Source organism: Ischnura elegans, chromosome 8, assembly GCF_921293095.1.
Source record: "Ischnura elegans chromosome 8, ioIscEleg1.1, whole genome shotgun sequence".
Lineage (NCBI taxonomy): Eukaryota > Metazoa > Arthropoda > Insecta > Odonata > Coenagrionidae > Ischnura > Ischnura elegans.
The window spans coordinates 95,181,444-95,203,919 of NC_060253.1; the positions used below are offsets into that span (position 1 = coordinate 95,181,444).

The 22,476-nt window shown below is 38.2% G+C and overlaps 1 protein-coding gene across 3 annotated transcripts in view; it reads left to right on the top strand.

The window, feature by feature from the left end:
- The window catches only part of LOC124163949, a 250,680-nt gene that overhangs the window by 198,411 nt on the left and 29,793 nt on the right, over positions 1–22,476 (top strand). For all 3 annotated transcript variants that reach the window (XM_046541072.1, XM_046541073.1, XM_046541074.1), the window contains exon 4: positions 252–1,098. In XM_046541072.1, the coding sequence (XP_046397028.1) occupies positions 252–1,098 (847 nt within the window). The remainder of the gene's footprint in view (positions 1–251; positions 1,099–22,476) is intronic.

Here is a 22,476-nt window from a genome sequence, read left to right on the forward strand (position 1 = left end):
AATAAATTATGAGCGTTTCCCATATTTTTAGCAAATAATGAACTAACAAGAATCAACTCTGCTGAATCTACAAATAATCGCCTGGGATTGAAATACTAGCTCATAGCTACTAACCACTGGCATGACTCTAATTGAGATCCATGGGCAAGAATGGTTTTGGTTTCGCCCTGTCTTCTCATCTCCCTCTCAACTGAAACTATTGAAGGTATAATTATTCGACTTACTTACTCTCAACGTCTACAAACAAACAGGTCATAGCGGTCATCTCCATTCTGTTCATCGTGTTGTCGACCATCGCACTCACTCTGAACACCATACCGAGCCTCCAGGTGGTGGACGAGAAAGGAAACCAGGTTGACAACCCGCAGCTGGCCATGATCGAAGCCGTTTGCATCACGTGGTTCACCCTCGAGTACGTCCTGAGATTCAGCGCCTCTCCCGACAAGTGGAAGTTCTTCAAGGGCGGTCTCAACGTGATAGATCTCCTAGCCATCCTACCGTACTTCGTGTCCCTCTTCCTCCTGGAGACCAATAAGAACGCCACCGACCAGTTCCAGGACGTCCGCAGGGTCGTGCAGATCTTCCGGATTATGAGGATACTGAGAATCCTCAAGCTGGCGAGGCACTCTACCGGGCTGCAGTCCCTAGGATTCACGCTCAGGAACTCGTACAAGGAGCTCGGACTGCTCATGCTCTTCCTTGCCATGGGCGTGCTCATATTCTCATCGCTAGCGTATTTCGCGGAGAAGGAGGAGACGGGAACAAAGTTCATTTCCATTCCGGAGACTTTCTGGTGGGCGGGGATCACGATGACCACGGTGGGATACGGGGATATCTACCCGACCACTCCTCTGGGAAAAGTGATAGGCAGTGTGTGCTGCATCTGCGGGGTTCTGGTCATCGCACTCCCCATTCCCATCATTGTAAATAATTTCGCCGAGTTCTACAAGAACCAGATGAGGAGGGAGAAAGCCCTTAAGCGCAGGGAGGCCCTAGAGAGGGCCAAGCGAGAGGGATCCATCGTGTCCTTCCACCACGTCAATCTCCGGGACGCTTTCGCCAAGAGTATGGACCTCATCGACGTCATTGTGGACGCTGGTAAGTACGAAAGTTTCTCCACTCCAACAACCTTCCCAAAATGTTTCATTTTTTTGCATCCGCCGGCGGGGGCACAGGTTCGACTTCGGCCGGCCGAAGAGAGTAGCCTGAGCGCCCGCCAGCTCCGGTCAGTCCGGTGGTAGATACCTATTCATCATCCTTTGTTTCATACTATACATTATTTATGCTTAATTTGGAACGAATGATTTGTTCATGCTGGCTCACTGCTTCGATTCATTAAGCCCGCCCGCCTCTTTGAAAAGTTCATATCTCTATAACAAAAGAATGTAAAAAGACCCGATCCCAAAGGCAGTTGTCACGTTCGGCAGTTAATTTTAACCGAGAAAACGAGAATCACTTTATTTGTTTTCGAACAGAATATCTCTAACAAACACTAGGATCGATCGTTCAGCGCGCTTCTATAAAATCGTTTCTAACTTGTCAGTCCCAAGCACCTCTGTTTTTGCTTTAACAAAAGATTTTTTTATTAGAGGAAGGCAACCGAGGAAAAATCCAATACCTCAGTAATGAGATCGGGTTTTTTCTATCCTTTAAGGATGAATAAGTCTGCTCATGATCGAACTAGCTCTTCGTTTTCCCGGCTATGAAAATAATTTCGCTGCCCACTTTCAGAATATTACAAAACTGAGCAACGAGCACTCTATTCTTTACTGCTAACTAAGTTCAATTCTAGCAATATTAATATCTTATTTTAGTCTCCCTATGCCAATGTCAATGTTAGTGTCAATGATCATGGTAGATGGATCCCGATGTATTGCTAAAGCATAAAATATGAATCGAATCCGGTAGACACACATGATGGACCTAAAGTAGTAAGCTAATGAGGAATTTGACCGTGATATTGGCAGGATGCAAGTAAATAAGAGTTTTCATTGTTTATAACTCTTTAAAGGAAAAAATATTGGCTGCATCGAATGGTCAGAAAATACGATCATATGGGAATACATAAAATTTATGGTCTAATAAATAATGTGGAATACGTTAGAATAACTAGTCTACGTAGAGCTTGCTTTCGAAGTATTGCCTACTACGGAAAGTAATCGCATCGATAGCTTATTCCAAAACCTGCGACCAGTATCAAAGATTGAATAATGGTATATTTTATTAATATAATTTCATTCGAAAATGGGAAATTACGGGAGACCATAGCACACTACGCAATTAAATTAATTCTGCTATAGTATCAGTATATTTCTATCCTTATGCCCCCACTCCTTGAGAGCATATCCCTTTGATAGCAAGTGGTTCATAGAAACTATTTTCCGTTTATACGTCAGAAGTCAAAACATTTACTTATATAGCTTAACAGCTTTACTTTTAAACATGAGAGGATTCAATCCGTAAGAGTATAACCAACGAACTATTTAGCGAAACTAGAACGAACTCTAGACCCAGAGGCGTTTGCGTTTTCCGTAAAATATGCCTAGCATGCATGCTATATTCTTCATATGCTTGGTTCAAAGTGATAGTACATTTAAAGAAAATATTCAGCGGTAAGTATATCTAATAATTATTACTCTTATAAAACATTGCTGCATCGCTTCCTTCAGCAAAGCTTTTTCCTATGTATAAATCTAGCAACAATCATTTATTTATTACTATTTATTTCCTGTTCATTTATAATGAATAAATATTGCACTAATTTATCTCTTTCAGAATACATGTGGGGAGCAACTTACAGTATTTATTTCAGATTGTAAATACTGATATAGAGTCATTATTTTTACAGATTTGTATCCTGACATCCTGCTCTTATTTTAATGAAATATATTTACCTTTACAGCATACACATTAGCCAAGAGATATTTCACCACCATAATTATTAAAAATATCGATTATTGTATCGGAGTATCAAATAATTACTTGGATAATCTGGCTTAATGGTATGTTATGCGTCCTTTCCGACGACATAAATGCTTGAGTAATTCTGTGTGGGGGTTCAGCAGTCTCATACACCAATATTTATTTAGAAAATTTAACAGAAAGGGATGTAACGGAATATGTAAAGCGACCGCACTTTCAAACGTGATTTGCAGAGCGAAAAATCATTGGAATTGGATCCATCACACTCACGCTCGCCGTTTCGCCTAATTTGGCAACATCTGACAGCAATCCTAATGAATTGATTTATAAATCAAATGAGGAATCACGACCACAAGTTATTCGCTCACACTGACGTAAAGCATTTCAGGGAACCATTCTTTGAAGGTTATTTTACTGTCCAAGCTATCAACAGAATCTGTATACTCACCAGAGTTCCGACTGCTGACACTGGCAAGTAAGTGCAGGAAGGATTTGAAGTTTCTATTCAAAAGGCTTCAAAAGCGTCTCTAAGCTCCCGGGAACTCAGTGTAGTGGACCGTAGAAAAGAAAGTTTTATTGAGTACAAACAAGGTCACCAAGGTAATCTACATTAATGAGGGTAAAATAGGAGCATGAAACAAGAGAGTAGGCCCTATTTAAAACAGAACCAAAATGAGTCTTCTGCATCATGATGGTACCACCAACCATTATTCTTCCTTCATTGGAAAAACGAATCCTCGTACATCAGGAATTTCATAAACATCGAAAACTCCCATGCCTAAGTAAAATACATTTTACCCGGGTGATTCATTATACACTGCATGAATATCCATTCACTAAAGGTGGAGAATCACGGACAAAAAATTATCAACTCCAGGCGACGCACTGCAGGCAAAGTTTTCTGAAAAGAGGTCAAATTTGGCGCGGGATATATACATGGGAAATATGTTTGGGAGGGGATGATTATGCCCGAAAAAAATTTAAAACGGTAGAGATAAACTGCAAACTGATGAAACTAGCAAAGGAATTATTATAATATTGGATAATTAATTGATTTAACCCGCCCGCCCCTGAAAAGTCCTAGTAGGCATTCTTCATTCTCATTTCTGAAACAGCGGAAGAACATTAAGTCCTCGCGAAAGCTTACGTCTAGGCACGCAGAGTAGGGGAGACGCCATCAAATGAAATAGTAAGGAAAAAACCCCGATGGAAAAAGTGAGGCAATGGCAAGCAAAATGACTAGTATACTGTCTTAATGTGGCAATGACATTCAAAGTCGAAATGAAAAATTCGACTCTTAGCGAGTTTGAAGCTTGCAGCGAAGGATGCTCCTGTTGTAACGCCAACACTGAGAAAGGACATCCCTCCCCCTCCAAAAAACACGCAGGAGAGTATGTAAGGGCATACAACTTAATTTAAATCAAAAAAATCAAATTTCAAATTTTGTTACGAAAATCGTAACTGAGAGCCCGCCGATGCTATCTTTCCACCCACGACAGTATTTGGAGATATCGATGGCTAAGTTCTAACAACAAATATCTCAAATTCGGCCAGTTTGACACAGGTATCTTAAACAAAGTATAATAACATTAAAAAATAAAATTCAAGCAAAAAAAAAACAACTCTTTGTTGGCAAGTTTATGCCTCTTTTTCAGTTTGATGAATTTTTGGTTTTTAATTTTAGCGTACAATCAGAAAAAATTAATCGTTTTTCTGCTCTCCTGAAAATTTGCAATTTTTGAGATACTTGTTGTTAGAGCTTACCCATCGATATGGCTTTTTCAGTCAGGTACATTGTTCAACCCCGTACGCTTCCGCCGTATTTTTTTAGCGTACGCTGATAACATAAGTTTTTGAAAGTGGCGGCGTTACTTTCATTGCACCCTGACCTGGTTTCTCTCCGAAAATGGACACGATATAATGCCAAACTCCTTTCATTTTATTCACCACTTCCGGAAACCACCCGGTAAAGCAAACGCGAAAGAAATAAATTTCTTGAGTCCTTTTCCCTTGACCTGCTAACGAATTTTGAGAGAAATAAATTGACGCAGAGCAGAAGTATTTAAACCCAAGAAAACCTGCTCTCTGAATATTTATGCCTTCGAGGAGCGATGCTTTTCGCAAGAGGATCTAGTAGTATCATGCATAATTCAGCCCATGAACCCCAAATTTACGATTTATATAGATCTAGAATCTACATAATATTCCCCGGGAACGTATGAATAAAAATTGACGCTATCAAGATCTGAACGTTTAAACTCGGAGTAACAAAAATCTCCTTTCACTAAAGTGCAAGGTTTCCTTTCATTTAAGTTCCTTCAAATCACTTTCCATGGATTCTATTCTCTGTGAGAACTATTAAGACGTACGATTTAAACTTATAATTACTTATATTAGCGGAGGTAGGAAATTCAAGGAATATCCTTTAATGAAGGAAATAAATTCCCTCATTGAGCTTTAAAATTTATCTCACATATAAGATTTTTTTATAATTCCGAATACTGACATAAAAATTGGGATTGGAATTGGAGAGCATTCATATGTGACCAGTAGTGGAGCCAGAGGTAATCTAAAAGTGTGAAACGAAATAAAATAAAATAGTAGCCAATAAAATATTTAATATTTATTTTATTCGCGCCGTAAATCCAACACAATATTATACTAAAGGGGGTGCAGAGAATATAGGTATTATGAATATGGTATGGGTAGAATATAGGTTTTATGTTTATACTGTGATCAATGACCTCCTCGTTGAATGGAAAGTCCTCATAGGATCAGATGAATGATTTCGATAAATAAGAGCAGTAATTGAGAGTCCATTTCCGTCATACCACAGAAATTCGATCAACGATAAATGTGAGAACTGACAATAATATCGGTATCATGAAATTTGTTTCCCACCCCTAGAGTATGCATATTAAACGGTACGCAATATTATTCGATAGATTTTACTTTTGCCTTGGTAATTTTAAAAGAGGCAGAAGGAAAACGATTGCAATGCTATTCATAGTTCACATACATACATAATACACCCATGACATTTTGTAAACATTTCGGAAAGGGGTTTCAGCATCCTCGACCCCACACCCTCCCAATTCGTCGCTCCCACTTTGAAAATTGTTGCACATTTTTATATAACCTATAGCTCCACTACAGGTCCCACGATTACGTAGAAGGAATGAGTAACTTTTAAATTTCATCCACAACTATTGCTCCTACTGCTCATAATTGCTCCCACGAATACTAGAAGCACTGGGCGCCCAGTAAGATACGCCTTAGTGTAAGCGGTGTTTCGTGTCATTCAAAGGAAGATCAATCATTTTCGGGGACATCGAAAGCTCCTTTGGAACACCGCTAAGTTTGTCGCGGATCGACCGTGTGACTCACCCCGAATTTTCCCTTCTACTCCTATTTATCATTGGCGTATTTCCGGAGCGTGATTCACGGAAAGGCGATTCAAACTCGTAGAATGTAAGTTTTGGGTGCAAGAGGGAGATAGGCTCTCTTCCGGGTTTATGCACTTGCTAAGAAACGGAATGAATTACGAAATATGCTATACATTACGCAGAAAATAGATGAGTTTATATAACCACCCCACCGAAAACCAATAGCGAAGCCATATTCACATGTTCTGCTGTATTTCGTTCGCTGAGACAGAAAATTCGGTTTTGTGAAGGTCATCAGTGGAGAGAGAACCTGCAGTGGAGTTATTCAAAGTTTTCGTCTGAACTCCGACAGCTTTGTGACCCTCTCCGCGAATCTTGGAAATGCTTTTTCGAGTCCAGTAGCAGGCAAATAAATTTTCCTCAGTGGATTGTTCCGCACTACTGTGAACTTGAGATAAATTCATCGTAAAGGTTCAACGCGATTCAACTATTCCGCGATTGTCTCCTTTAATAATTGTAACGCTATGTTGAGAAGTAATCAAAGGTTATCGTAGTGGTCATCAGATCCATCACATGATGTCGTGTTTTGCCATTTTACTCTTGCTTCAATGCGTAGGAGCCTAAAATTGCCCTTGCTTATGTTTACTTTTAAGTTTGGTACTTTGCCACATTTGGAGGATGGATACTGCGGATCGACTAAGCATTTTCAACTAAAATCTCGGTGGGAAACCCGAAGACACTCTATACCATGCGCTCGTCGGGCAAACCTTGAGACGTTGCAGATGAAAAATTGCCTCCACTACGTGTGCGGGCACCCGTTTCAAAAAGAAACGTGTAGGCGCTCCAACCACCACGTTCAACCGACCCTTTACCCTTGTTTACCTTTCCAAATCTGCGTGATGCCCTCCGGAATAGGCCCTTCTCCCTCGCCTGCGGATGCCCTAATTCCCAACCCATTTTCCCATCCCTTCTGGTCCACTTTTCCGCTTTCTCCTTCGCGACCGTCGTGCTCTGTTTATTTCCCACCGGCGGCAGCGTCTCGTCATGCGGGGTATATTTAGCGTCGTGCCCGCAGCTTCGGTGGGAGCACTGGGGAACCCTGTCAATGCCGCCGACCCCCGCCCCACGTCTCCGCGCGGGATTCCCCGTCACGGACCCACGAGTGTCGCCCGCCTTGTTTGAATACTTCTCGCTCTTCATTTCCCCGCGCTCCCCCGCTCTCCCAGTGTTTAAGGGATACGGGAGTGTGGCCCCCGCAGTGTCTAGAATCTTTTTCGGCACGGCCCCAGAGGGAATTACTTCTAAAAGCAGCATTTTTCTGCGTGATTAACACACATTTACACCCTTTAGAACGAACTTCAGCTTAGAGGACGTATCATTTCCGCTCAACCGGTGTTATTTCGTCCATTTTAGTGATTTGTTACTTGTTTAATAAATTTAAATTATTTTTTTAATAAAACTTAATTTAGGCTCATAAATTTTTCAACGTATATGTATAAGGCCGATGTCAATAGATGCCTTTATCTCAAATGTAAAAATTTTGAGCGAAAAAAGTCAGGTAAAATTTTCAAACGTGAAATATAAGCTAATTTAGACTAAGATCTAGCTGTTACATCCAAAAAATATCAAGCTGAATCATAAATCTCAAGCGATTAATATGCCATGTGTAATATGAAGACCACTCGAGCGGGAGTTAGAACATTCGCTCGGATACTTAAGAGGTGGTGATAGATACAATGTTTCTCATTCATATTTAATAAATAATTTTTATAAAACCAGCTACGTTAAACCACTTGTTAATTGGAGTAGTTATGGTTGATCTCTCTTGCCTCCTCCTCTTGGCAAGGCTATCTCAGCGCAGCGTCAGGCGGACGCCGGACACCTCAAGAAAATAACACTCACGAGAGTGCCGGTGGACATTTAGGTGGTTATTATAGGATCCCAGGGAGAGCGTCGGCGGTTTGAGGAGGCGAAGAAGATGGGTGGGATATCTTCTCTCACCGACCTTCGGAGAAGTAATGATCCGTGGCGTTTCAACCTTCAGAACCGTTGGCATTTCCTAATTCCCTGAGATTTATGGCCCCTCCGCAAGACATGCCGTTTTCGCATCCGTAAAGGCGTCAACGTGGTCTTCATATCACGAATGAGTGCCTTAGGGTAACGTCGCCAATCGCTTCCATTCCTGGCAGACCAAAGCCTCAAGGGAAGCTTTACAGAGTAACGAATTTCAAAGGGGGTTCATTTGGAGGGGGTACACGTCAGACTAAATATCCCAAACATTTCGGAGGTATTTGAACCCCTCGCTACGACCTGGCATCAAAGTCATTTTACTCAATTGCTGATCATTCATAAGACACAGTTTTTAAACCTAACTAAATGTAAAATTTAAAGGGGCGCCAAAAAATAGAATTTCCTCAGAAATATTTCCTCTTAATATAAATAAAATAAAACTTGTTGAAAGTAAAAATGTATACAACGCGATATCATATTGACACAGGAAATGTATAAAAGTTGGTGGTACAATAGGGTGGTTTCCTATTATTTTTTATTGCCTAAATCGAAAGATTATTACTCCTTGAGTACGTATTTCACGCTTTTAGATTTTTGAATGACGATATCTATTTTTCGCGATTAAATGAAAAATGAAAATTTTCAAGCGCGCGAAAACGCGACGGCTAAGTATTAATGCTGGGAAAAGCCCGAGTGACATCATTCTGGTTCCAGCTTCCGCCGTGTGAGGCCACCTTGGTGCGAGGCTATGAGCGCCACTACGATGCAGGCTGCTAGAAAGTAGCATAGTACCTGGCTATAAACTTTCCGACCTTAGGCAATTTTGATAGGTGATTATTAAGAGATGTTTCCCTGAGCTCTGTGCTTCATGCATGCATTGATAATTTTAGGCGATGTAAAACTCCTGACTACTCGTATAGCATCTAGGTCCCTATGAAATCACGTGGAGTGGCATCGCATGGACGGCAATATGGCCTTTTTCAAATGAGGTTGAAATTAACCATTAGCATTCGTCTAAACTGGAATTTCTAAAACCAAATAATTTTTATATTATGAATACACTAGTGGTGGGTAACGAATCGCAATAAATGCCTTTCATTTTCTTTGATGAAGGAAACTACCCTATTGACCATTGGGATGATAAAATAATGAAAAAGGTAAATTACAAAACAGAAGCGGTCTTTTATTGTCTATAAAGCGCGATCTTACGCTGGTAGTCTTTCAGTGGATTCTTTATTACGTACCATATAACGAGTAACACCAGTGAAAAAAGCGTCACCAATATCTTGATTACCAAAAAAAACATCATACTAAGGTGTACCTCCGGGATATCAGCCATCTCCTCTTTTTTTCAACGCAGTTACATTGAGGATCACAATATCATGGAAATATTGAAATGCAGTGACATTTACATACCGTATCATCGCTCACAGTTTCAATCCAAGGGTTGGTGTGACAGAAGTGCGTGGGGATGCAAGAAAAAAAATAATATGCAATAAATTATGTACGTGGTGATAATCCAACCGAGTAAAAGGAGCACCCAGAACTAAGCCACTGACGTCGAGTTAAATTCGGCAATGAGTATCGAAATGCCTATGAGCATATTCGGTGAAGAAAGAGTAGAGTCAATCGAAACGTTACTGCACAGATAAATCATAATCCAGAGGTGAGAGAGAAATCTGAAGTTTGGAGAAATAAATTATTTAAATTGTTTTCGAAGTAAATTTGGTGCCACCATTATTAATTTAAAGTCCACACCACATTGTATCAATTCTTGTATACATAAGTAATATCAAGAATATAAAATATTTCAAAAAAACTTTCCACATTCCACAAAGTAAAAAAATTAAGTAAGAATAATTTCTTTTCCACTAATAATATTTCGTGATATGATCATATCATAAGAAAAAAACAATTCTTAAATAGGTTAACTTGCGATTTTTTTGTCATTCTCATTTCATCTGCGAAGTCACATTTGCGGATACGTGCCTTATTATGTTGGCGATTCAACCTTAATTCAGAGGGGACATAATGGAAATAAGTTAAATTAACTAATACTTACTTTGTAGTATCTGTCTATATAAGAACGTCAGAGCCGTACCATCTCATTATTTTATCTCTCAATTAATTTCCAAGTATCACAACAGTCAACAAGCGAATAAAACATGCAGTGTCACAGAATTTCATTCAGTTGATGAGTCTTGTACACAGTAGTATTTTCATCGATACAAATTCCACTCCAATACTAATTCCAATGGCTATAAGGGAATGCATGGATGTGACTAGAAATTTTTTTTTTATTACCAGTATGATTTCAATGTTATTTTGAAAAAAAAAACTATTTTAGATGCATCATACTGTAAGAGCCATGGTGAGAAAATAATTGTGAGTGCCAATCTCCATTAAAAAATTATTAATTGGAATTTTATGATTCGATTGCAGACAAACTAAGTTGATTAAATAAAAATGCTATCCAGTTGTATAACAACTGGTAATGGTTTCAATTTCAAGTCATATGTATCGATTTGTGAGTGTAATATGAACCCTAATTTTTCATTTTAACCTCGAAAGATATCATTTTGAATACCATTAAAGATGAAGATGAGATAGGAACCTTGAAACCTGGGTCGTAATAAATTTTATAATCGTGGTAAATTGCAAGTATTTATTTCGATATGAAAAAAATTCCACTCCATTACGCCTGAATCTTAAGATTTTTACTTTAACTATTAGATATTTTCATTCACTGCACAAATGTACTGGTAAGGATTAATAGTTTTTTCTGAAACACGCAGTAGCGGCATAACCTCCTCAACTCTCGCGATATGATCGCAGCAAAATCAAACAGGTCCATCGTCGCCGACAACAAGACTCCCTCTTGAGGGCGCGTGGAACTTTTTGGCGCTATTGCCCCCTCCCATCCCTTTCTCCCCCACCCATCCCCTCCCTCGCCCCTGTCTCGCTCCCGCGGGAGTCCCACACCCCGGCGGCGGCGGCACACACAAACCGCTCCCTTCCCCGCCCGCACCGCCCCCTTCGGCTGGAGCGCCACGCGTATCGATTTTAAAGGGCGAGAAGTAGGGCGTGAGGGAGGGAGGTTAGACGAGGAGGAGAGGGGGGGAGTGATTTGGGGGTTCGGAGAAAAAGGCAAAATGGTGTTGATAATAACAATAATAATGATTCGATTGGAGGCGAACTGCTTTAATCAAACGAAAATGCTCTTCAGTTGGCTACCAACTTGAAATGTTGTTTTTCGCTCCAAAACTGCCACATTCCGGGGAATACCTGAGCCAATAAAAATCGGACACTGTGGGATAGGGTGAATTCTCTTCCCCAACCGCCGAGCTTAATCCCAATCCATCCATGGGACTGGTGAAAAGTTTCCAGTTGGTACAAACCGGTTGAGAATGTGTAATAAATAGAGTATTAAAAATAAAACGCCTATGCAGGGGAAATATTGAGACTGTTAAGTCCCTTCTCCCATCTAGCCCCTCGTCATCGAACTAATGCTAAATATTTACATCGAATTGCATAGTCAATTAAAATGATACGTGCGAAATTTTTAATATAGTCACAGTTAAAAACGATCAATAGCGATAGAGAAAATGGTGATACAGAGAATTGACACGCACGAAATGTGACAATATACCCTTAGAGTAAAAAATAGAAATATAATGTGTCAAAAAATAAGTACCTTTGTGGAAAAAAGCGTAAGGATTTTGTTTGAAAAAAATATCCTTTTCGGAAAAGAACTACTGCCGGAAAACACCCACACTAGAAAGGGGATGATAAAAGCCTGCGAAAAACTAATAAGAAAGAGCCTATGTATTTGTAGATACATAAAAAATACACCAATTACCTGTAAAGATAAACAGAATAAGAGGTGATATTTAAGGAATCCGGCCTAGCTAGTGTAATATTTTACATTTCACTTTGTTGTGCATTCTGTACGTGTTCTGTGAAGAGACCTTTTGAAAGAATGGTGCCCTTAGTAACGTTACATCAAGAGTTGGGAATCGGATAGGGAGCGGATGAAGATTATCGGGAAAGGAGGCGAGGAAATGGCTGGAAGTTTGGTGGGAACGTTGATGGATTCAAGTAGCATCGGTGCCGGCGTCCTTTTTCTATGCTTTCCATGATTTATCACAAGGCGTTTCACGTTCACGGGTCCATTCACATTGCGCACGATCATTGAATCCTATCCCTATAAGCCCAAGTATCGGCACCAAGCTTTTTCCACCCTTTATTACCCTGACGCAAATACGATTAATAATGAAATGTGAGCCCTGAAACCTCATCGAGATTTAAATCTGATAACAAATAAAAAATATTTATACCTGTCGGAATAACATCACAGCCGTAAATAATCCTTATTTCCTCACAATAATCGAAACCTCCCATAAACTTTTCGGAGAAATATTAGGGATTTCTGATTCTCTTGCCAAAATATGCTTTAGCCGCATCCAACACGAATTCCTTTTTTTAAGTAAAAGTTTTTGGGAAACAAATTTAAAACGGACCCAGGCTAAACCTTGCAAAAAATTGCAGAGTTCCAGACCAACAAAAAATATACTGAGCTCGTCCACTAAAATAGTTTATAACTTTAATAAAAGGTTTAAGTATTAAGGTTTAAGTATCTATTACTGAAAAATCTAACGACAGAGTCTGAAGTCTCAATTTTCCCAGCACTGCAGTGTATTACAAATTGTAAGTTAGTGTCATTTTTTTCCAAACTTTATACTATTTATATTAATGAAATTATTAAACACGAGCATTAATGAAATATAAAATGAGATCGAAATGAGCGGGAAGAGTCAGTAGTTCAACCCTTCCCATATTTTTCTGCTCCCGCTCCCAGCCTCTTGATAAGTGCAAGCAATCAAGGACTTTTCAACAATTACTATTAAATTATAAAATGTTTATTAAAGATCGCAAAGAATACAAGTAGACGCATTCCCAGCCATCGATATAGTTTCGCCTCTTATTTAGAAACTTCATGGTGTTTCAGCCCTGGGCAAAGACGAGCCTTCACCCTATCTCACTCGATCGTATAATTACGGAAATTTATAAACAGGAAGAGAAAACGAGATTGTTAAGAAAAAACTTGACCCTCTACTTCCTTTTCTTTACAACGAAACTGAACCGAGCAGCCTTTTCAGTATCTTCAACCACTCCAATCTTACTACAGAGGCTACCCAAAAGAAAAGGCCATCTTGAATTATGCACCCAACAATAAAAAAATGTATGCCTGACGAATTGTGAGATTAAAAACACTTAAAACGGGTTCTGTCGTTTGCAGCCTGAATCACACGATCATTTTTCAAGCACATGTTCAGAAGAAGGGTAAAAAGAGCTGAAATGGTTGTTCCCTTGAGCCATCAGGAATATCGGCAAAGGCGGGTTCACTACTCCATTCACCGTCGCGTTCATAACCGTCCGTCCCGTACAAGTGCGGATCCAGGATTTTTTCTGGGAGGAGGGGGTCACAATGACCTGACAGGTCAACAGTCTCCTTATGTTTGAGATTAAAAACAACATACGATTACTGTACGTAATATTCTCTTTATTTTAACATGAAATTAAATTATTGAGGCTCCGTCACACACATAAGAACGAACATAATGATAACCGTATTAAAAATCGTGTCTATTTTTTAAGCGTCTGGGGGGCACGTGCCCCCCCACCCTTAATCCGCCTATGGTCCCGTAAATCGAATCCCTGTTTCTAATCAGTTCACCGCGGTAAACAAAATCGATGGTGATGCCACCTGTTATGGACAACAGCAATCATTTTGATCGTAGATAATAAAAGCGAAACAAATGATTGTCATGATTGCTATTCGTAATTAACTCGGCTTTCACATTTTACGATTGTACACTTTCCACATGATTGAAGATCTTAGCTCAACCGATCCCGTATATCACTCGAGAAGAAAAAAATCATGCACTCTGGTGGACAGGTCCAGTTTAACTGCACTTCTAGTAAGTAATGAATTTTACTATCAAGTTCCTTTAGCAAGGTTGCAACGGCGAGGGCTATAATCACACAAGACACCGAGTTTAAGGATAATTTTTGAAAGCGTAAATGCACTATTTTTTCCATTCTGAATGGCTTTCTGACTATAAAACATATTAGATTCCGGGATGGATCTCGGCTTTTCATAGACAATTAAACATAGTTATCCATTCGATTCCATCCAACCATTTTCCAGAAAAGCCATCAAAGCTGAAGACATTTCTAGGGTGTGTTTTCGGAAAATTATCAAAACTAACTTATCCTTCGTGAGAACAGTTCTCGTCTTACTGCACAGACTTGCAGTCGCAAGATTTCAATGAAATTATTATTAAAATCCAAAATATTCAACCAATTTCAAAACCTCCCATCCTGAATAACTTAAATTATCTCATATGCACTCAATACTTACAAATTTTAACAGCACTTGCTATCGTTGGAATCTTGATGGTATTACTCCCATCGAAACAATATTATTTAGTTCTAGACCCAACCCAAGAGTTCAAGGCCCGTTCGTACCCATCGCTCTGTTTGACCACCTACTGTTGGTTTGAATCCGGAGACAGGCGTATCGCGCGCTTCGCTTTGAAACAACCGTGTAATGGAAATGCGTCGTATCGCAAGTTAAAAATAAAAGGAGGTGAGAAATAAAAATTTGGTAAGTTACTTAGTGAACATATGTCTTTCGTTTCATTATGACCGCACACAAAATGCAATGCCTCTTTAATTTATATTTGGAAGCTGTTAATATCTTTGTATTTTCTCACAAATACCAAGTATTCCCAGTCAGGGGCGCAGCTAAGAATCAAGGCTGGGGGGGTTTAGGTGCAACTAATCAACCACAGGGGTGTGAGGGGGTATGGAATACCCACCAGGATAGGCGGTAGGTACGAGATTAATAAATTGCTGCGGAATTTTAAGATAAATGGTGAGTTTTTAGGCTTTCTGAGGGATATTTTATTAATCCTTACCCTATTCTATTAGTAATATCAATCATTGATTAAACTTAAAATTTCTCTGAGCTCTGGGGGGGGGGGGGGGGTTATCCCCCAAAACACTCCTTTGCTGCGCCACTGTTCCCAGTTATACTACCTTCAATGATCGTAACATGCAACTTTGATTTTTCTCTCTTTCGCAGGCATTTATGAACCCTTGGGTTCATCTTTAATTTGACTCCGTTAAGTTGCAATATTTTTGGAGATCATGAGATTTCCGTCTTAATTTATTCCATTCCTCTTCATAATAACAATATCCGTTTGATTTCCTAATGTTTTCATAACAAACTATACTGACGACCGGTACAAATCTGGCGAATTCAGAGCTAAATATCGTTCTGATCGTTATGTCAACTACTATACCCAGTCAGCACACAGAAGTATATAATATGTATTATTTACTTTGAGCCAAAGTAAATCTTAAGTAAATGATACGTATTGCTTTGATATTGAATACATCAATAATACGTCTATATGTCCCACTTTATTTTGTAAATAATACGTATTACTAATACGTCAATTTACGTAAATGATATACATAAATAATACGTCAATGATATATGTATCTGGAATGTAAATTTTCATCCAACAACATTGCCTAGATCTCCACATAATATCCGAAGTTGCCGCCAAATGCCATCTATGTAATATCCTTTTGTATATTACCTAATATCCAATTTTCATCCAATAATATTGCATGAATATCCAAAAAGTATCGATATTAGCAAAACAAAAACTAAAAACTCTGTTCTGGTGGCAGTATGTATTTAGTGCAATCATGGAAGTACTAGTGCATCCATTGTGCCATTTAGTGTGAGGGACAGCTTCAGCATTTTGAGGCGTTTACATGCATTTGAGAACATCCTGTCTAGGAAGTAGAGAGCCTTCATCAACATAATGTAACATGCTAATGTGTTTTGCATTGTTCTGGAACACTGTGGGAACACTTACCAGTTTGTTTTAGACTTCTACCTGACAAATAATTGAATAAAGAATAAAATCAGTGAGATTCTGGTTTAACATGGTCTACGGAGAAAATAGAAAACACACAGAGTGCTGCTTTGACAAAACAATTTTATTTAACTAAATATTACACATATTTTTACAAATATACCACACAATCTCAGAAATATATAAGAAATTGAATTCATTAGACACAACAAAGGGGCCAGGCCCAGATGGTATTCCACCTCTGGTGCTTAATTATTGTCAAGAGGTTTTAGCGGATCCTCTCACGGAATTATTTAATCAGTCTATCATCAAATGTAGAAAAACGATCGTATTGCATGAGTAAATTCAATAAGCATAGTAAGTTAAAAGTCAGTTCAAGAAGTAGTCAGAATTTCGATTACAAATAAAACCAGCCAAACATTTTCTGAATATTTTGATAAGTGTTGATAAATAACAGATACCGTAAGAAATGCCCTTGTTCAATATATACGAAAAATAAAGGCCAATAGGATCAATATCAATGTTTTTGCCTGATCATCCTTCCTTAAGGTCAACAGAATCCATGAAGAACCAGCTCACTTTTCCTCGTATTTCTTCATAATTGGCATTTGGAAAATTCTTTCTTACTACACCTGTGAACACTATTAGATAAACACTTTATTAAAATCTATTAGTGATACATCTAATTTGTCTAATTAAAGTTAGTCATTTTGTTAAAAAGTAATCTCTATTAATGGGATTTTCCCTAAAGCTATATAAATGCCAACAGGGCAATTTCATCTCAAATCAGGCAGATTGCGCAAAATCATATCAGGTGACCATCACCGATTTCTCTGAAATTTATATATGTGAAAGCAGTATTCTTATGATGAATAATGATGCCTTTATCTCAGCTCAGAAACAAACCGTCATAAAGTTACCGTCCTTTGAACATTGCAGTGTCAGGCCTCAAATTCAAATTTTATCATTCTTTACACAAGTTAATCTAAACAACATAATATGGCTGATTTTCCAGTTTCAACCAAACATACAATTGACATATAATGCAGAGCTAAAAAAAAACTAGGACTAAGGGCCAATGCTGATGCATACTGTTGGCATCCTCTTCCTCATAGTGCTCAATCAACATTGTGCTCTCATTTTACTTGGATGATGATAAAGATTGTTCTTGTGTGACTCCTTATCAGCAAGATGTGTTCACTGCTATTGAGAATCATTCAGACAAATTCATGGCTGAAGTTTAGGATTGAACCAAGAAAGGTGTGTATCACCACTATATCCGTAAAATAGAAAGGGAAGCTATTCAAAAAGATAATTTGGTAACACTAATTGGTGTGGCATTGATGCTTCATTTTGACTTTTACGAGAATTAGTGTGATTCTTCCAGATTAAGTACAACCCTATCGCTGGCAAAAAGTACAGATATCAATATTTACCTGTATGGAATATAATAACTAAGGTATGCAGGCACTTCAGATGATTTCTCACATGACACTGCACATGCTTTTCTTAAGATGAATCATATAGAAGAACAATAGTGTAAAAAGCTATCATATGGAGAAATAAATCATATATATTTCATAAAAGTCAGCTGCTAATTAAAAAAACATTTCAGATATTTGACTTGGGGAAAGGTCTTAAACGGGAAGCAAGTCATAGATGGTTGTTCAGTGCAACTGGTCATGAGTAGGGGCCATCTGATGGAGTTGTAGGAATTGGTCAAAAATTATGTCACAAACTAAAACCTGAGATATTTCAACTGTGGCAAGTAAATTTAAAAAAGTCCTTTGTATAACATGTGAATATTTCCTTGACTAATATCAAACTTTTGCATTTAACGCATGTTAACCTAGCCAAATAGGGTAATTTACTGCATCAAAGAAAACGAAAGACATTGATTGCGATTCGTTACCCACCTTTAGTGCATTCATAATATGTTTACAATTTATTTGATTTTTCGAAATCCCTGTTTAGACAAATGTCAATGGTCAATTTTAACCTCATTTGAAAAAGGTCAGATTGGCGGCGATGCGATGCCACTCCATGTGACGTCACAGGGACCTAGATGCTATACGAGTATATAGGAGTTTTATATCATCTGAGATTACCAATGCACGCATGAGGCACAGAGCTCCGGGAAACATCCCATAACAATCACCTATTAAAAATGTCTTTAGTCAGAGAGTTTCCTTTGTTTGATAGGGTATTAATAATCCTTATTTAAACCAAGCACTACCTGCGAGAAGGGAACTCTACGCTACCGCCATGCTCGGCAGCAAGCAGCCAGAGGTAACACGGGCTTTTTGCAGCATTCATACTCAGGCGTCGCGTTTTCGTAGGCTTGAAAATTTTAACTTTTCATTTAATTGCAAAAACAGATATCACCATTTAAAAATCTAAAAGCATGAAATATGCACTCCAGGAGCAATAATCGTTCGATTTAGACAATAAACAATAATAGGAAACCACCCTATGTAGACAAAAAATGATTGGGTGAAAGGAGCACCTGTACATGGCATCAACACTTTCATGTCTTGGTAGTTTTTTTAGCTCTGCATTATATGTCAATTGTATGTTTGGTTGAAACTGGAAAATCATCCATATTATGTTGTTTAGATTAACTTGTGTAAAGAATGATAAAATTTGAACATGGCCACTCATAGACATTTCACTCTCACTTCTTCAAAAGCTGCTGAGACATTATTTTCCCATGAAGTACATGTTTGATATTTATCACTTTCTTTAAGTAAGTAAATTCTTGCCTACTATGAAACTTGCATTTAAACATGCTAATTAGCTCAATTTAGACAAAAAAAATAATTAGGTGAAAGTAGCACCTGTACATGGCATCGACAGTTTTATGTCTTGGTAGTTAACAGACACGGGACAACTAAAGCTCGCTCTGTAATGCACACAATCAAACAGGCTGTGACTCTAACAAATTCAGATATAATGACATATGTACAGTACTCAAAATCTCACCATGAATGACTTGTGTGTTTCCGAAAAACCTGGTCAATTTCAAAAATCACTGCAGTGTCTTTAGAAGAGAATGACATTAGTGTCTTGCTTATACATCCACAAGGTCCATCGAATTGTTTCACATGGCCCAAAGTAGAAGACTTATGTGAAGTGCCATTGAAAAATACTCTGTGCAAATTGCGACTCATTCACAGTTTCCAGCCGGTAGCAGTGGGTGTTTGCACACATTGGATGCCGTGGAAGTAAACAAGATTGAACTTGCTTTCACTCAATAGATGTAACCAATCATTCAGATATGAACTTTTCACTGTTATTAATGCTAAGTAGAATGGAACTTCATTTTTTATCCCCATGAAGGTATGCAATCTTGGTGTAAAAGAGTCGAAAACATGCCTACATTTGACATGCCTTAAAACAAAAAGTATAAAAATACTACCTTTTTTTTATTTTTTTAATTGAAAGCAGAACATTTAAACTACCCCCTGAGAAATTTTAAAGAAATTAAAAGGTGGCCTTTTTTAGTAATAAATTGTTAAATAATGACTAATTTTTATTGTTTAAACAAGTCCTATTTGTTTATTATTGCTTTAAATGACTTTCAAGTTATGCCATAATGTGCATGAATGAATTCTCTTCAAAATGAAACAATAACCACTGCATTACAGGCCATGGTTCCTTAGTAATCAGCATTTATGTGATTTTTCATTTTTTACTGTGAGGCCTGACACTGCAATGTTCAAAGGAAGGTAACTTTATGACGGTTCGGTTCTGAGCTGAGATAAAGGCATCATTATTCATCATAAGGATACTGCTTTCACATATATAAATTTCAGAGAAATCGGTGATGGTCACCTGACACCCCTCTGCCGATTTGAAATGAAATCCCCCAACAGTCAACAAAGGAAATTTCGAAAAAATCAGTTCTAAGTGTAAAAATTGACAAGTTATTCACATTGAAAATTCGAAGTACTAATTTGATGTGAGAATTTAATTCGCAATAACTTAAAACCAATGTGTACAAACCTAAAGACTAAAATACCCCTTCAACAAATATGATTACATTTTGAAGGAAGCTAAACTTATGACTCGACAGCGAATTTAAAAAATGGAAATAACTTTAAATGACTCAATAAATAGTTAAGCCGGGAAGTTTTTCTTCATAATCCTCCCACCATACAGTGATAAAATGCGTCAAGCATAAAAATAAAATTAAGTTTAAGCATATGCAACGTTTTTCAATCCACAGAAGATGGATTGAAAAGATGATTGACTGAGCTGTCTCAGGAAGTGTAAGAAGGTTGAAAATATTAAGAATACGCTTCACTTAAAATAAAAATTGTTGCAATGAGCAACACTTCTACTTACCCAGATTCTGGTGAAGGAAGAAAAAAGAGAACTTCAGCGGTTGATAAACTTTTGTTGGAGAAGTTTCGAAAAAAACAACACTACAAATTTCGTTGTAACGGTAGATGATTACGCAGGTGCTGGTGAAACAGGTAAAAGAAGAGCTTTAGAGGTTGATAAACTTCGGCAGGATCAATTTCGCTAACGACGAACACAACACAGTTAACGTAACATCAATCGTTGCAGCAGGTGGTCGTCGACAAAGTAGTTAAGGGACGCATGTGCGCCATGTGTGTATCGATGGGAATCGACTATTGGTGGAATCGACCATCGATGGTATCCCAAATCGATAGGTCGAAATCGCGGGCGGGAGTCAATCTTGGCATTCAAAAAATTAAGTTTCGCCTTACGACTTGAGGAATAAATCCCACTGAGAAATATATCTTTTTTGTGTCATCGCCTCAGTAGATTAAAAAGCACGAGTGAAATCACATTTTGAAAAGCATTCTTCTTTATGAAACGAGGGAAACTTTTCATGGCAGGATTTTTTTACATCTTAAGGGAATTGATTGATCTTTGAATAAATCTGCATTTCATAGCAACCCAGGCGGACAGCGTTCTTGGATGTTCCGAACAGAAATGATAAAACAAACGTGGTAGGCATTTTCTCGGGCGTTCACCTGCGTTCCAACACAGCCCAGTTGGATAGCGCTCATGAGTGTTCCAGAACAGAAAGGCGCAAACACCATAGGTAGGTGTTCTACTGTGTTCCTATAGTGCATTTCTGGAACAGCGTTTGCGAACGTGCAAAAAAAGAGGAACCCCCTGCTCCGTACCACTAGAAAGAAGTCTCTCTTGGGGCTCAGTACAGCAGTCATACTAATTGTAAGACGAAAACTCCCCCGTCTTGAAAGGGTCAAAAAGTTATTCTTATTTTGTTGTAATATCATTTAGTAACACCTGTGACTCAGTTATTACATACTCAAAAGCTTATTGTCAAAAAATAGTCCGCGAATATCCCACAATGGTTTCCAATGTCAGTGGGCGAAATAGGAATATAGGGGATCAAAATAGGATATTCCAGGAATATCCCGTAATGGTTCGCAATAACCCTTGGACGAAATAGGAATATTGGGGATCAAAATGGGATATTCCTAGAATATCCTCTGCTGTGTGGGTAGTCCAGTAAATGAACTATCTGGCATGAATCCATGAAAATGGTTTATGTATATTGGACGTAAATATATGTATATTTTACGTCAATTCTAAAAGTATATGGAATGTAAATAATTTACATTCAGTTTACATTAAATGCATCGATAAATGGGTCAGAAAATAGGTTTAAATCAATCACGTATTAAATAAGACAGCATTTTATGTTGACCTAAAATAAAAGTTAACAACATTTTCCATGTAAATATTTTCGAGTATATGATATGTAAATTTTACATATTTCAATATACTTTACATAGTTTACCAAGATTGACTTAAAAAATATGTATATAATACCTCGTGTGCTGACTGGGTAACCTATACGATATTATCACCTAGCATGCCCTAAAATCATTCCATTGCAGCTGACAATGAGCCCTACAGCTTGGTGGCCTTAACTATTGACGATTCGCTTTTCAATATCAATCGTCACTGTATATAACAACACTGCTTTTCTGCAAATTTTTCAGCTCATTAATATCCTCACTGAGATCATGCAATTCGAGTCAAGTCGGTCACCTTCGGTGTATTTGTTTCTGCTCGGCTTCTGAAATTTTACCTTAATCTCTGTAGTTTCACCTAGTTTCTCAATGCACTTCCATTATCTCCTCTTATGTTTCTTCCATAATTGTTCCGTCAACTTTTTCAGTGGCTAATTTGCA